The sequence below is a fragment of the Micromys minutus genome (assembly GCF_963924665.1).
Source record: "Micromys minutus genome assembly, chromosome: 15".
NCBI classification, from domain to species: domain Eukaryota; kingdom Metazoa; phylum Chordata; class Mammalia; order Rodentia; family Muridae; genus Micromys; species Micromys minutus.
Genome location: NC_137984.1, coordinates 57,527,137 through 57,544,619, shown reverse-complemented (window position 1 = coordinate 57,544,619; position 17,483 = coordinate 57,527,137). Strand labels below are relative to the sequence as shown.

The following is a 17,483-nucleotide window of genomic DNA, read 5'->3' as shown; positions in this document are numbered from 1 at the left end:
TCTAGGCCATACTCATCAGGTACCTATTTGGAATTAGTAATTTTTGGAAGACATATGGTACTTTAAATTTTCTTGTTGTTTTCATGCTGAAATTGCATATATGCAGTGATTTGGTTGAGTTAAAGTATGCATTAAGAGTTAGAGGTTTCTGGACTTGAGTCCTGTCATCTTCAAAGTTAAGTTGTATGCAAAACCTTATTCTTTAGAAAGCATGAAAGTAGACCAGAATGGATACATTTGCTGTGATCACATGAATTTTGAGCTAATAAAATGACATTCTCTCCAGTGTTAGTGGGTTGGAAATGTTATCTAAACTAAAATAACTTAAAGGAAGCACTGGGTAGCATGAGACCCCCCTATGTAAATTATGTTCTATTTGTGTTTTCTTTTGAAATATAGTTTAAAGTATATGTCAACAGCACAGAGAAAATAGGTCCAAATTTAATTTTAATCATGAAGTATAAAACAGAATTTAGTTTCTTAAATGTCAACCCATTTTTTATATTGACATGCCCTGTACCTGATTATCATTCTTACTGTTATTGTTCTGCTGAGGTTTTGTCCCTTGCTATGTATTTTAATGCTAAATTCTGTATCCCAAAGTTGAGTTGCCACACAGCAAGTGGATTCTCACAAAAGCCAACTTTTGTTGTGCAAATCTTGTTCCTTAATTTGAAACTATTTGTTGAATAAAGACACCTAGAGCTTTTAGCTGTGTAGAGGAGAGGTAGGCAGAGCTTCAATTCCTAGGCTTGGGGTTTGAGGCAGAAATCACAAGAGAGGAGAGAAGAAGAAAAAGATGTTATGGTGTAGGTGCATTGTGTGAGCATGGCTAATGAAGGCCAGCCAGCTGGAGTAGAGTAGCCCAGGTGAAACATGGCAAGCTGCCATGAACTACCCCAGCTAGATGTGGGCGTCCCTGAAACAAGTGCTTGAAGACTAAGTGGGTAAGGATTCAGTGGTGAATCAAACAGAAACAAACACAGAGGCAGTTTGAATCTGGGTGTATTTTGCAGCTCTCAGGCAAGAAATTTTATGTATAAAGAAACAGGTATTACAACTCTGAAAAGATGTGTTCAGTGAAGAAGTCAAATAGTCTAAACATTATCATAATCATTTGGCACAAGAAAATACAAAATCATCCAAGTATTAAAACTTTTAAAAAGTGTGTTGAGTGAAGCAATCATGAATGGAACAGGTGGGCAATCGTTATGTAACATCTAGTTCCTGCTTTTTATAAATCTTCAAAGTATAATTTAAAACTATTTTAATTCTTCTCTTAATATAATGTTTTCTTTACCAATATGTCAATGCCTGCTTCCAATGATACATGCATAGCCATACAATATTATTTATTGTTGAAAAAAGTTTTGTCTGTCTTACCACTATTACATGATTTTATAAATGATTTGTGAAGTAAAACACCTACTTTCCTGGAGATAAGTTGATAAAGTCCAGGCCTAGGCTATAGGGAAGATCTCATACATAAGAAAGACAAATGGATAGAGCAGACAAATTGCCAAGAGAACTATGGCTCAATATTTTGTTCTGGACAAGAGTTCCACCACCAGTTACAGGAAGCCTACTTCTTTTGAAGTTTTTGCTTCAGTCTGTGGAACTTGTCACACAGAATCTACTGGGTTTGTGTGGCAGCAAGTTATATCTTGGGGTTATTGACAGGAAAGTTGACAAAGTAGCATATAGGGTTGATATCTGCCGACCCCTAGTGGTTTAAGGCTTATTATAAATATAAAGGTTTTGTGATCTAAGTTGTGGTAGAAACCCCCAATAGAATGAATTATTCCAACAGTATCTAGATTTAGAACATAACATATTACTTTTCTTTTTTAAGCTCACATTTTCTTATGTATAAAATAATAATGGGCAGTAAAAGTGTACTGTAGAATTGTGGTGGAATTTGAGCCTGGTGACAGTTGGTAAAATACCAGTTTCATAAACATGCAAATGTGAATTTGGATTGTCAGTACCCACATAAAACTCTGCTTTGGAGACATATGTCTGTAGAAAATACAGGATAAAAAATGAAATAATCATTTTTTAATAATAAAAATAACAAAACATGGAAGCTATCAGCTCTTTAGCATCAACAAAGGTATTATATGAAAACTAGTTTACTAGTTTATTTCTTATTTTGTTTTCTATATACCTTCAATAAATCCTTTTGTAGGTTTTGCTACAGATTTTTGATAAGCCATCTAAAGTACTGATTTTGCATCCTGTATGCAAGTTTTAAACCAGGAATGGTAAATGCTCCATGGAATCCATCTTCAATATGGTGATGAGTCACATGAACTCCAACATTCTGCAACCGCCTGGCATACATGAGTCCATCATCTCTTAGGACATCATACTGACAAGTGACAATATAGGTCAGAGGTAAATTATGTAAAATGCTGTCATTGGCCAGCAGAGGGCAAGCCTTTACATCTACAAACCCTGGATATTTTTGAACCAGCTCAGAACTACCAGGAGTAGGATTTTTATAAAAGTAACCTTTCTTATATCTCTGAGGGAGCAAGGAACTCCAATTCACAAATTGTAACAAATGGCTGAATTCCATGGGTACATGCTGGTTGACAAGCATGGCTTTCTCAAGGTCTTGGTCTGTAGTAAAGTATTCACTCCAGAACCTGACCATTAATGACCTGGTTAAAATTGGAAATTGTGAACCTTCTTGTTGTGATGGTACATTCATATCAAGAGCCTGAAGGGCAGGATATATTAAGGCTTGAACCTTGAGTTTGATCTTGACATCTGGATCCTGTAGAATCTGAAAAGAATTCAAAATTGCATTTAAATGACGATTCCAATTAGTAGGTATACTTTAATTTAAAAAATAATATAAAGAAATAAGAAAAATTCAGATAATCAAATTAAACAGAAATATCTCATAAAGTTTTCCAGTTCTCTATATTGTCGATATGTACTTATAAACATTAATTTCAATCAAATGCCAAGGAAGATTAAAAGAGAGCTTTAACTGTCAATCATCACTGTTTTACTTTGACACTGAGAGTTTATCTTTTTAACATAACCACCACTGAGAAAACTGAGAGGCAAAGAAGTAGGGAGAGGGAGGGGAAACAGTTTTTGTGACACTGCCCTGAACTTACTTCCAGAAGTTCATTAGTACTTTGTTTTACCCAGAGCTTTATCTCATTGCTCTTAAAAAAGTAACAGAATACTCTACAGCTTCGTGCTTGAATTCTTTGTCAGTATATTAAATCAGATATTTTTTTCACAAATTATAACTTCATCTCCAAAGAAAAATACATATAGCATTGTTTTCAGCCAAAACAATTGATAACATATATGCTTTTAGGTTCTGGTTGTTAGGGGAAGTATGAAGAGAATGGGGGGCTTATGGCCCATGGAGGTGTGGCGAGGTCTGGGGGCAAGGGAGATGCCTCTGGGCTGCCCATGTTGGGAATCCCTTTTCCCTGAGGGACCTGAGAACACATCAGTATAGTACAGAATAGAGGTTGTTCAGGTCATGGGAGAGTTAAGAGCATGGTAGAGGAAGAGAGAGAGAGAGAGAGAGAGAGAGAGAGAGAGAGAGAGAGAGAGAGAGGAGTAGAGGCTGGCCATGAGCATGTGGAAGAAGAAGGGGGGAGGAAAAGGGAAGAGGAGGGTTAGGGGTGCAAGAGCAAGAGAGGCAAGAGACAGAGGAGGGGTCAAGCAGCCCATTTTTTAGTGTGAGGTCACTGGGGTGGAGCATACCTGGCTACTGCCAGGTAATTGAGCGGTAAGGTTTACAGAATCCCAACACTGGTATTACAGGTAAACATTAGAACAAAATATTTCCACACAGTTTGGCTATTAAAAGACCCAAGAGTTGTAAGTATACATTCATAAAGAACTACACTTTACAACAAATGAATTATATACCTATTAGTAAAACTTTCTATATGGTCTTTTGGCTGGTATGCAAGGATGTTTAAAAGAACTATAAGAACACAATATTTACTAAAGTAGAAGTACTGCTTGGAAATTTCATGAACAAAAATAAAGCCATCTTAAAGGCTAGTGGCTAAAATGTACTAACTAGACAGGGTCTCTTTGATAGCAGTGCAGATGAAAAACTCCATGTACAAAAAGATACCAGCCATGAAACTAAGTTCTTAATACTTATTAGAGACATGCTGGGAGTCATGCCAATCTTCCATCAGCTAAGGGTTAGCTGAACTGCCAGGCTTGTAGGCCTAAATGTTGGAAATAGGACACGCCCTCCATTCAAATTTAGATGGGCCCAGTCACAAGCTGATCCACACCTGTGTTCCTATTGTTTTTACTGCTGACTCATCCCACAGGCTGGTAGCTTCCACCAAGCAGCTAGGGAATTTGCTTATTGCCTTTGTAAGTTTGAATCTTTTTTTTTTTTTTTTTTTTTTTTTTTTTTTTGAGGCTGAAGTAAACTTTTTATTTTTCAGTCTGCTTTAAACCACTTTAATTACATGCAGAAAGATAAGATCAGTTTTGAGACAAGGCACCAGCAAGGCAATAAGCAAAAATCCTTTAAACACCTTTCTGGGGCCTAGGTGGGAAGACCTGGACAAAAGGAACTTCCAAGAGACAAAGGGACTGCCACACTTACATCCTCTGAGCCTGCCCCAAGATTCAAATGTAAATGTTCTTAATCCAGGCCAGTTTCCCAAGCCCTGGGCCAGAGTGAGATTCCTGCCTTGCATTTACTTCTTTTGTCCTGGTGATGTCAAATTCCAGCCAAGTGGCTAGAAGTGGCTCCCAAAAGCTCTCCACAATGCATGAAGTACAAGAAACATGAAGGAACAAATCAATATGACTTCTCTAAATATTGTAACTATTGAACACAAAGAGGTAAAATTCCAGGTGAATATTTCAAAAGTTTATTGCTAAAAATGACCAAGGACTTGAGAGTGCATATAAAAATTAAGGTGTGAAGAGTAAAAGGTTGTCAAAGGACACTGATTCCTTGCCCTAGGGATTTCCTCTGCCGCTCCCAGGAAATCCCACCCAGGAAATCCCACTTTCTTGAGATTTGAGTTCCCAAAATACCACAGAAGGTCCGGATGACCTCTGTGGAATGTTCCAACGCCCTAGGTGTGCCTGGGGGTGTACTGATAAAAAATGTATGATTCTTCCCCTTATGAATTTCCTCATTCCCCCTGTCCTCCCCCTCCTTTGTGGTTTTTGCCTTTATAAGCCTGTTACAAGTTCAGGCCGGGGTCTAACTCCTCTACCCCTGCGTGGTGTATGAGTCTCGACCCCAGCATGCTGGCCTGAGATCTCACTCTTTCACTTTCAATAAACTTCCTCATGCGATTGCAACAAGTCTGGTCTCGGTGCCTCTCTGGGTGCGCGCCTCTCCTGAGATTTGAGTGAGGGTCTCCCTTCGGAGGTCTTTCAGTGAATTCAATTCATGACTTTTTATAGAAAAAGTCTGCAAAACGAATTTAAAACAACTGAACAATGTGTATGAAAGAGTTTATGACATGGAAGAAAAGTTCACCAAGAAATTAACATTAATAAAATAATAAAACAGATTTTAAAAAGAAATACATAATATCCACCAAGAAGATGGTTGTTTGAAAAGTAAGAGTTATAATCACTTAAGTAATCTGACACAAAGAAAAAGGAACGACACTCAATCTATTGAAATTAAGATGAAAATGTGTCATGAACAGATGTGGCTTGTAATAAAGATAAGATTCCTGTATAACAAATATTTGTATACAATGTTTACAGGAAATGATTAAGAAAAAGCAAATGTTATCATAACTAGCTTCAAAGAAATACAGAGCTTCTGGTTTCTGACTGTGCCCAGAGATGACCCTGTGCTACAGCTCTCTTTACCCAGACCCCATTGGGAGAGAGCTGGTCCCTCAGAAGTGCTGAAATACTTGAGAACACAGGTATTTCCCCCACAATCCTCTGGACTCAGGAACAGAAAACAGTTTAGGACAGGATCCTTCTGGTTTCTGCCTGAGTCCAAAGCTGAACCTGTGCTAAAGTTCTCTCTACTCAGACCCTGCTGGAAGAGAGCTGGTCCCCCAGGAGTGCTGACTCATAGGCTTACAGGAGGGTCAAGCCACTGTCAGAATCAGCAAGACTAACACCAGGGATAAGAAAATGTCTAGAGGTAAGTTCAAAAACCTAAGCAACAAAAACCAAGGCCCCCAAAACAGCAAGTCTTGGATACACCAACACACCAGAACAGCAAGATTCTGATTTAAAATCATAACTCATGATGATGTTAGAGGACTTTAAGAAGGCCATGAATAATGTCCTTAAAGAAATACAGGACAACACAGGTAAACAAGTAGAAACGCTTAAAGACGAAGCACAAAAGTCAACTAAACTGGTGAAAGAATTGAACAAAACCATCTAGGATTTTAAAATGGGAATACAAACAATAAAGAAATCACAAGCGGAGACAACTCTGGAGATCAGGAGGCATAGACACAAGCATCACCAACAGACCACAAGAGATAGAAGAGAGAATCTCAGGGGCAAAAGATACCAGAAAAAACACTGACACAAGAGTCAAAAAAAAAAAAAAAAAAAAAAAAAAAAAAAAAAAACACACACACACACACACACAAAGCTCCTAACCCAAAACATCTGGGAAATTCAGGACACAATGAGAAGATCAAACCTGAGGATAATAGACATAGAAGAGATCGAAGATTCCTAACTCCAAGGATGAGCAAATATCTTCAACAAAATCATAAAAGAAACTTCCCTAACATAGCAAAAAACATGCCCATAAACATACAAGAAGCCTAAGGAATTCCAAATAGATTGGACCAGAAAAGAAATTCCTCCTGTCATATAATAGTCAAAACACCAAATGCACAAAACAAAGAAAGAATATTAAAAACAGTAATGGAAAAAGGTCAAGTAACATATAAAGGTAGACCTATCAGAATTAAACCAGACTTCGCAACAGAGACTATGAAAGCTAGAAGATCCTGGGAAAATATCATACAGATCCTCAGAGAACACAAATGCAAGGATACTATATCCAGCAAAACTCTCAATTACCATAGATGGAGAAACAAAGACATCCCACAACAAAACCAAATTTACACAATGTCTTTCCATAAATCCAGCCCTACAAAGATTAATTAATGAAAAACTGCAACACAAGGAGGGAACATGCTAGAAAATGCAAGAAAGTAATATTCTTTCAAGTGACCCAGAAAAGAAGACAGCCACACAAACATAATTCTACCTGTAACAACATAAATAACAAGAAACAACCATCACTAGTCTCTAAAATTTCATTTTTTCTCTCTCTCTTACAACTTTGTTTTTAAAAAAAGAGGGGTACATACACAGATTTTTAAAGGCATTTTGGCATAACATTATATGCATATTTTTTCAGTACTTAATTCTTTTAGAGGTTTGATAGCATGCATTGAAATCCCACTAGTTACCATTAGCATAAAGTACATGTAGGACAGAACTTAACATGGAAACAGTTTTCTTAGTGAGTATAGATTAAGCATAATGATCTGTGAATACCAAAAATTTCCATAAGGTTATATTCTTAGCTCTTGGGTTATTAATGGTTTAAGGTCCAGGTGTACCACACTCTGAGAGGGTGCTATACATTTATTTTTTCCTAAGAAAGACTGAGGCTTTCATTTTTTGGCCTTCATTTTTCTTGTGCTTCATATGGCCTGTGAGTTGTTTCTGGGGTGTTCAGAGCTTTATGGAGTTAGTATCCAGTTATCAGTGACTGCATATTGTGTCTGTTCTTTTGTTACTCGGTTACCTCACTCAGGATGATATTCTCTAGATGCATCCATTTTCCTAGGAATTTCATAAAGTCATTGTTTCTGCCACATTTATCCATTCATCTACTGAAGGACATCTGGGTTCTTTCCAGCTTCTGGCTAATATAAATAGAGCTTCTATGAACATTGTGGTGCATGTATCTTTGTTGTATGTTGGAGCATCTCTGGGGTATATGCCCAGAAGTGGAATAACTGGGTCTTCAGGTAGGACTATGTCCAGTTTTCTGAGGAACCACCAGACTGATTTCCAAGAGCTGAATTTCAGAGAGAGCCAGAGAGAGTAAAACAGTATATTCTGGCAACAGGAATAAATGAATCATGTCTTTTTTTCAAATCCTCATGCCTTCACACAATTCAGAGTATCTGTTTGAAGTGCAGGCACTCCAAAGAGACAGGGAGATCTCTATTGCTGAGTAAGAAACACTGAAGTCAAAAGTTTAGCCTCATCCTTCTTTCCTCTCCTGGTTGTTGCCCCTCTCCTAGAGGCTACCCTTTCAGCTGATCCACGGTTGAGACTGTATGCCCTGTATGTCTAGGTCAGACTTGGCTGTTTCTCCACATTTAGGATTCAAAGCATCACTCTGTTAGGAAGTTGGGTGTCTTAATGGCCTTCAGGCCTCCCTTTGTCAGGGATGCTTTGAATTATACAGAAAGGTAGTCTCAAGTTTTTGGCTAACCCTGTGTTGTTATGCTTGTTAAACAGCAATAAGATCATTAGCTTCCTACTCTGTTGCATTTCAGAGGGAGGAACTGCTATGGTGTTTCATAGGCTCTAATGCTTGAGTGAAGACCAGAGAGTTGAAGGTGAAGGAGTAAAACTGGAGAAGAGGCCCTTACTCATAAGAGTTGCTATCTACAGAAGTAGGCAATTATGTCAGGAGGACGTGAACAAAATGGCTGATAGAAGTTTGAAGTTGTCACCGTTTTTATTTGTTTTTTGCTTCTAAGGAAATACTAAGGAAGGAGAGTTTATGCTGCAGGTCCAGCTGTACATCTTTTTTGTTTGATTTTTCACAGTTTTTCTGTGGAACTCTGGCTGTTCTGCTTTGCAGAACAGGATAGCCTGAGCTCAGAGATCTGCTTGCCTTTGCCTTGAGTTTCTGGGACTGAAGGAGTACGCCATCACTGCCTGGCCCTACTGTACATCTTAACATGGAATTCACAATTTACCTCTTGGTTTTTGTGGTTTTCTGCATTCTCCAGATTTTGTAAGACCACTCACAAAAGATTATGAAAAAAAGGGACCTTTACAAAATCCATTACTATATGTGAGAGTAATTAAGTAGCCTTTGGTACTGGTGATTGGTATGCAGGAAAATGAAAAACTAGACATCAATTAGTGTGAAATACTTTTAGATATTTTCATTTATTGTGTTTGTTTCTAAAAACATTGGTTGTATATTAATCTCAAGCTGCTCTGCCTCTAAGGAGCTGAAGGAAAAACTGGTATTTAGGCTGCCTTTATGATAATACCATTTTCATCCTCCTGATAATACTTCCAGGAAGAGTAGATTCCACATGATTGCTCTTAACCCATGGAATTAGCAAGTTCTATAGGTGCTACCAAACACTGATACAGTCAATCCAGTGATATATAATGGAATGTAAGAGCCTATTGCTTTGAGTGGTTAGCTAACTACGTTGTACAATGAATGTTGATGTCAAGAAATGCAGAAACTTCATAATGAAGGTGTGAACTCAATACTTTGAGGATTTTTTGATGCCATGATAAAAATGTGAATAAAACTTTTCCTACCATGAAAATAAAAGAATGTCTGAGGAAATATGTTCATATATGGGGTGTTTTAAAATATTAAACAGACTTCAGAAGCCTACCTGTTGGGTCACAGCTGCGGCTAAGTTTCCACCTGCACTGTCCCCAGACACACCAACTCTTCTAGGATCTACACCGTATTTTTCAAGAATGTCTTCTTGTAAGAACCATCGTAAACTACGATACACATCTTCAAACTGTCTTGGAAAATGGTATTTTGGGGCTAAGCCATAGCTGTGTGAAAAATAATAGTTTCAAATGAATGAAATTTAATTAAAGATATATAGTGTTTCTCTAAGATAAAAGTTCAAGCATTCTTTAATAAGCAAAATACTATTGCTAAATTTATACCCATGGAATCTCTATCATAAAGCCTTCTCTGATCTAATTAGTATATGTGTAAAACAAGTGAATTAACCTTGTAGAATCAAAAGAAAAGGAGTGAAAAAACAAAGCATAATACATGCCCTTAATAACATCTTCCAGTATGTTCTTTTTATAATTATCATATTATACTGAAAATTAATCAACAAAAAAATCTTATCAATTTTATGTTTTAACTGCATCAGTAAAAAAAACTACATATGTGATTATTGTATTTCGTTAATTATTTCATTCCTCTATTTATTTCCACCAAATTGATTTCTCATCAGCTATTTCCCTAGTATGCTATATTTGAGAACTTGCCTTTGCCTAAGCACTCACTCTGCTGAAGGAAACTAGACTAGAATTCCCCTGCAGATTTTTGTGCACATGATGCACCACTATTACTGTATTCTAGTGATTTCTGAACATTTTCTTTTAATCTCTGGTTGATTTGAATGTTTCAGGTTGCTTTTTTTTTTTTTTTTTTTTTTGGATCTCTTACTTTATTCTGGTCCACTTAAGTTCATTTTCTTTGCTTACTCTCTTAATTTCACTTGAAACATTCTAATAATAACATTAATTAATTAATTGATCAATTAACCAAGAGTATTGGCTTCTTGCTACAGAAAGCACATGTCTAAGCAATGAAGAAACAAACCATGGTCTTACTTGGTTGACACAACCACAGCATCAAGTCTGTGGGCTGTCTGTCTTGATAGAGTGTCGTAGTTGATGAAAGCTGAAATCAAGAAAACTGAGTGAGATGCTAGCAAGGAAATGGATGGAAAGCAAATCAGCAAAACCACATTGGTGTATGCTGCTCCTCACAGACAGTCTACAAATGAATCGAAGTGCTCGTTCTGACCATTTACAGAGCCTACTCTCCAGCTCTGTCATTCTTATCAAGCTTCATGTATTTCCCTCATTCAGCAGATTTTACTTTTATAGATTATAGAAATACTGCTAGAAATATGAATAAATATACCAGACATTAAGGAATGTACTCTATACTAGAATCAAAAGTTATTACAAAGCACAGATATATAATAATCCTTGATCAAAAGGAGCACTATCTAGAAATAGTGTTAGACTTCAATAAAACTGCCAGAAAGATGAAGAGAAAAGCCTAAGTCCTTATTCACACATTTTTCCATAACTAGGGAGAGAGGGGAAGACTTGAGATTTTGGTGTTTTTTTCTCCTTAGCAATGCAATGGGTTAGGAATAAACTATAAGCTTGTGCCTGGGTTTGCAAAAGTGTTTCAAATATAGATAACAGAGGTTAAAAATAAACCAGAGCCTGAAGTTACTTCCAAATTCTCAAGGTCGAAAGAATCTCTTCCTTAAGTCTCATACCTCACATTCTAGCGCACCTCATATTCCACCATCTTAAAATCAGCTTTTTAAGCTGTCAGAGGTTCTTTAATTTATTATAAAATACATAAATTAAAAAATAGATTAGATATATCATTTATATATCATTTATATTTATATACTTAAATTCAATAAATCCAAATTATAATATACAACTGTTTATAGTAAGATATTATACTGTACAACCTATTTGTAACAAGTGAAATATGTAATGTCAAATAAATCTAGCATGTTCAGCTCTATGCTCTTACATCTAACGTCTGCATCTCATTTCCTTCATCTCAGTGCTTTATAAAAGACCAGAGTCACCATCTCTACTGGCTTCTATTTGTTCTCACTAGAGCATTTCATCAATTATACCATAATTAGGTTCCATGTTCAAGAAGCCATTTCTCTTCTTAAGTAAGATTTTTCTACAGCTTTGAGTAGTAATTATTTCACCTTTCAGAAAAGAACACATTAAACAATTGAAGCATTATTATCTAACTTACATATGACTTTATATGTCTTTTTATGCTCTGTCAATATCATATTTTATGAGATAAACCGGAATGATCAACCCATAGGACATACCAGCACTCCCCAAACACCAGCCACCGCCGTGAATATAAAACAAGCCCCGCCTGAGTGCTGCTGCCTTCTTCTTGGGTATGTATATGCGAACAGGAACACTGTTGAAATCTGCCTCCATCACAGTCACATTCTCATCAGAAGTGGGTGGAATTTCTTGAAAGGTTGTAAATAACTGTATTGTGTCCATGAAATGATTTATTCTCAAAAGTTCACCAAAAGAAGCCTATGTGGAGAGGAAAAAACAACAATAACAAATCTCTCTCTCTCTCTCTCTCTCTCTCTCTCTCTCTCTCTCTCTGTGTGTGTGTGTGTGTGTGTGTGTGTGTGTGTGTTTAAATAAACCCTGTGAGTCTAGTGTTGCTCATATGAGTATATATTTATGGCTGACTGCTTGGCATTACATAACCTGCCAGGTTGTTTTCCCTGGAGAAGATTGATTCTCCCTCACCTGTAACTCTTCAGCTCTGGATTGAGTCTTATGAAGCTTCTGTCATCCACCTTGGAAAGTTAGCTGGAGTTGCTAGTACCCTTGTGTTGCTTAGGTCACCAATTTCTGAGATTTCTTGGGTGTCTCCTTGTTTTATACATATATATGCTAATATATATATATATATATATATATATATATATATTAATATATGATACTAGGTCACTTTAGACATCTTGGTCCTCTGTCTCTTAAACTTTTCCTGTCCCTTTGTGTATCACATTCCCTGAACCTTAGGTATAGGTGTTGTAAATCTACCAGTTGGTATTGTGGATCCATAGTCAGGTGTTTTATTTATTTATTTTTTTGTAATTTTACTAATTGTGGCTTTTTGTTATGGTCTTTGCATGAGTGTCTGTGGTAGGAGGATAAACATTAAGAAGGCAACCAGGAATTATACTGGTTTAGTTTTTCTCAAAGTCAAAGTCCTCACCAGCTATTGACTGGATTTATGATACCAGATAGAATTTCTTTCCTATTAAGCAGGCGTGAGCAGACCTTAAATCCATTCAGATTAATGTTGGTCACTACTATTGTGTCCTGGGGAACAACCTGCAATGCTGGCCGTTCTTGTGCGTTCCAGGGGTCATAGCTAGGTAGGGCTGTTTATTGCTCTACTCCATCAATCACTTGCACAGCCACAATGAGAACTAGCTTTCAAGGAGAAAGCTTTCAGGGTCCGGCTTAATTCTCCCAATTCATGTGTTGGAAGTGTGTGATGTCTTTAGCAACAAGGTCATGCTTTCAACTTTTTGAAAGTCACCAGTGGCAATGGCCACTCTTTGCAATTGGATTTTGTTAGATATGGCTGATGTGGCTCTTGGAGAGCATAGCAAAACAGGTACTTGTGAAGTGGGAGGGTGAGTCCTTTGTGCATATGCCAATGAGTAGAATAGATGTGTCTTACAGCAATTCTACTTTGAGCTTTATGAAATTCCTCTTTGCCCAGCTGAAAGGTTTCTCTGCCATTCAGGAGCTTTTTTATTATCTGAGGTCTCATTTCTCAATGGGTGACCCTAATTACTGGATAAAATTATTTTTCCCTAAGCTTTTATTGTGTACGGTACGGCCGACATATTCTTCTAGCACTTCAGCTTTCACATTGACTAATTTTATTTTGGAGTCAGTTTTCATGCTGTATGATAGATAAAGGTTTGATTTATTCTGCACGTGCCCGTGTTCCACTATAGTTTGTCAGAGATGCTGTCTTTTGTCTCGTGTTTATTTTGGAAACTTATCAAATATTATAACTTTTTTAATGTGAGTATAAATTGGGTCTTCTCTTTTACTAATCTACAAATCTATAACTCTGTGTCATTACCATGTAAAACACTTTGTGCTTTTTAAAATTTTGTCGTAAAAACATGACATAAATTATTTTTTTTAACATTTCACCTCTAGAATATAATGTTAGTTAGAATGTTTTACTTTTAGTAATCATATCACATTTAATATTTTTAAAATTTCTTACAATATATTTTAGGTATGTTTCCTCTCTTTCCTGCCTATCCACCTTCCTCTCCTCCTCCCTCAAAAACCCACAAAACTGAAAACTAAAGCAAATAAAAACAAAAAACCAACATAACATAAAAAGGCCAAAACAAAACATAATTATACTCTTAGCAAAGGCACAGGAATAAGGTAATATTAATTTTTCCCCTATATAGTGCAATCAAAACATGTTTATAATGGTCCCATGTATATATCGAAGATTTAAATTTTATTTTATTTATGGTATAATTAAACATATTCATAGATGACTGATATCCCACATACATGTCAAAGCCACATATTAGAGAAAGAATATCGAATTGTGCTGCCAAAATGGGATGTCCATTTGTAGACTAAATTACACAGTACACTCTCAGTCTGAACAAAAATAACATGTACGTTGATGCAAAACTGCAACAGTAAACTCCAAACTCTGAAATGTCTAGAAAAAATTTAGGGAGTATAAGTTTATATGCAAAGGAAAGGACTCTGTAAATATAACTTTATTTTTCATAAAACCAAAACAGACAAATGGTACCTCCCAGAACTGAGAAGTATCTTTACAGCAAAAGAAACCTACAATGAAGTAAAGAGGAATCTATACAAAATGACCATAGGTACAATAGTGACTCCAATTGAAAATTATATGGTCTTATTTCCTATGTCGCTTGTTTGTTTTGTTTTAAACCAATCAGTCTTACTAATTGTTCCAAATGCATGTATTTCTAGGCAGGAATCTACAATTGCTGCTTATACTTTTATAATTAAGCAGAATACTACTCTGTTCCTCTCTCACTGAAGCTGACTCTTCTACAATGCCCCACCTGGTCATACTGTAAAGGACACATTCTCTTTCTATCCTCTAGACTTCTTCCTTCTCCTTTCCCTCTTCCCAGTTGCTGTCTGTAACTAGAATCAGATCCAGAGAAGGATCATGCTAACAAAACTTCTTTCACAATTTCTATTTTCTCCTTTTAAGTTATTCAGCATTCATAAGGTTAGTAAAATTCCAAACTTACCAAATATGTTCCTATTTTTACAAGTGTGGTTTCCTGCATCACTTTCCAAGGTTCATCAATGTCATCTGGAAGAGGCGTGTAAACATAATAAGCTACAAGCACCACAGAGATGAGAAGAAAAATAGTTTTCCCCATGTTTCTTTCTGTTCCTTCTACTTTGGGCAGTTTGTAAATAAAACTGATTTCAAACCGTTGGATGTTGAATTTTAACCTGCCATAAAGCGTTACCTAACTCATTCAGTCCAAATTCCACTGGGCAATCTCTTAGTGCACAGGCACCCCAAATCTACAAAGAATTTCAAATCAGAACTTCCATCTCCAGGTTACTTTCAATCCAGTATCAACAGTCTGTTGCTGAACAGTTTGCAATAAAAATGTATCCTAACAAAGGCATTATTATTCAGACTCTCTGATCCGTATGTAATGGGTATTGTGACATATAAGAGTGACAGTAAATGATGAAGTAGAAACTAAGAGAAGATCAATAGCACTTGAAAGCCATGTAAACTTTTAAGAGGAAGTCCATTTCCCTTTCCTCCCTTTGTACCTTAATCTCCTCCCGGTGAGAAACTCCAGGAGTATTTAATGATTGTTCAAGGGCACTGCTTAGGAAGTATTTTATTTTCTGTTTCTATTGTTTCTATTATTGAGATTATAGTATAAGTATATCATGTTTCCTTTCTCTTCACAGTTTACCTGATTCCAGTCTGTACAATCTTGATGTGAAAAACCCATTTCTCTTCATTTTGTATTTGACTGCACTGATAATTAGACAATTCTCAACTTTTAGTCTGATGTTCTAATTTGAAACCTCTCTTTGGCTTTTAAGTTTATAGTTATCATCAGTAAATCTGCACAAAAGTCACTTATCTGCACTAATCTTCATTTGTTTGAATAGTTAACGACTTAAGTTTTGAAGGACTTAAGTAATACAATTAGTTTTAGTGAGCTTCAAGCATATCCCATGCCAAATTTAACCTAATGACTTAACTTTCACAATAAATAGATTGCATCAAATAATCCTCATATCAATATGGAAGTGGAAGAATGAATATTATCAGACTACTCTTTAAAGAATAAACATAATTACATATTTCTTTTTTCTCTCTTAAATCTTTATTTTTAAAAAAGAGGAATACATATATAGATTTTTAAGGCATTTTGGCATAACACTATATGAATACTTATGTCAGTACATAATTCTTTTAGAGGTTTGATAGTATGCATTGAAATCCCATTAGTTACCATAAGCATAAAGTACATGTAGGACAGAACGTAACATGGAAACAGATTTCTTAATGAGCATAGATTAAGCATAATGACCTTTGAATACCAAAAATTGCCACAAGGTTATATTCTTAGCTCTTGGATTATTAGTGATTTAAGGTGCAGGTGTACCACATTCTGAGAAGGTGCTATACATTTATTTATTTGTTTGTTTGTTTGTTTGTTTGTTTATTCACTTTCCTAAGAGGGACTGAGGATTTCATTTTTTGGCCTTCGTTTTTCTTGAGCTTCATATGGCTTGTGAGTAGTTTCTGGGGGGTTCACAGCTTTCTGGGGTTAGTATCCAATAATCAGTGACTGCATATTTTGTCTGTTCTTTTGTGACTGGATTACCTCACTCAGGATGATATTCTCTAGATGCATCCATTTTTTTAGGAATTTCATAATGTCATTGTTACTAATACCCGAATAGTGCTCCATTGTGTAAATGTACCATATTTTTTGTATCCATTCATCTAATGAAGGACATCTGGGTTCTTTCCAGCTTCTGCTATTATAAATAGGGCTGCGATGAACATTGTTGTCATGTGTCTTTGTTGTATGTTGGAGCTTCTCTGAGGTATATGCTCAGATGTGGAATAACTGGGTCTTCAGGTAGTACTATGTCTAAATTTCTGAGGAACCACCAGACTGATTTCCAGAGTGGTTGTTTCCTGAGGCCGTTTGCTTAGAAGTTTTTTTCCCAGCCTTTTACTCTGAGATAGTGTCTGTCTTTGTCTCTGAGATGAGTTTCCTGTATGTAGCAAAATAATGGATTCTCTTTGTGTATCCAGTCTGATATTCTATGTCTCTTTATTGTGGAATTGCATCCATTTATGTTAACAGATATTAAGGAATCATCGTTGCTGTTTCCTGCAATTTTTCATTTTAGAGGTAGAATTGTGCCTGTGTGTCTTCTTTTGGTTTTCTTGCTTAGTTATTTTCTTGGGTTTTTTTTTTTTTTTTTTTAGAATGTAGTTTCCCTCATTGTGTTGGGTTTTCCATCTATTATTCTTTGTAGAGCTAGATTTGTGTTCAGATATTGTGTAAATTTAGTTTTGTCCCAGAATATCTTGGTCTCTACATCTATAGTGATTGAGAGTTTTGCTGGGTATAATAACCTGGACTGACACTTGTGTTCTCTTGGGGTCTGTATGATGTCTTTCCAGGTTCTTCTAGCTTTCATAATCTCTGTTGAGAAGTAGCGTGTAATTCTGATTTGTCTGCCTTTACATGTTACATGACTTTATTTCCTTACTGTTTTTAGTATTCTTCCTTTGTTTTGAACACTTGGCATTTTGACTATTATGTCTTGGGAGGAATTTCTTTTTT

General features: G+C 36.2%; 1 protein-coding gene across 1 annotated transcript; it reads right to left on the bottom strand.

Annotated features, from left to right (window-relative positions):
• Positions 1 to 2,194: 2,194 nt before the first annotated feature.
• Positions 2,195 to 15,020, bottom strand: AADAC (arylacetamide deacetylase; the record flags this gene model as incomplete). The annotated part of the gene is made up of 5 exons (XM_080929318.1): positions 2,195 to 2,791; positions 9,639 to 9,810; positions 10,612 to 10,681; positions 11,889 to 12,111; positions 14,886 to 15,020. The coding sequence occupies 5 exons, from the start codon at positions 15,018 to 15,020 to the stop codon at positions 2,195 to 2,197; spliced, it is 1,197 nt and encodes a 398-aa protein (XP_080785444.1).
• Between the last annotated feature and the right edge of the window lie 2,463 nt (positions 15,021 to 17,483).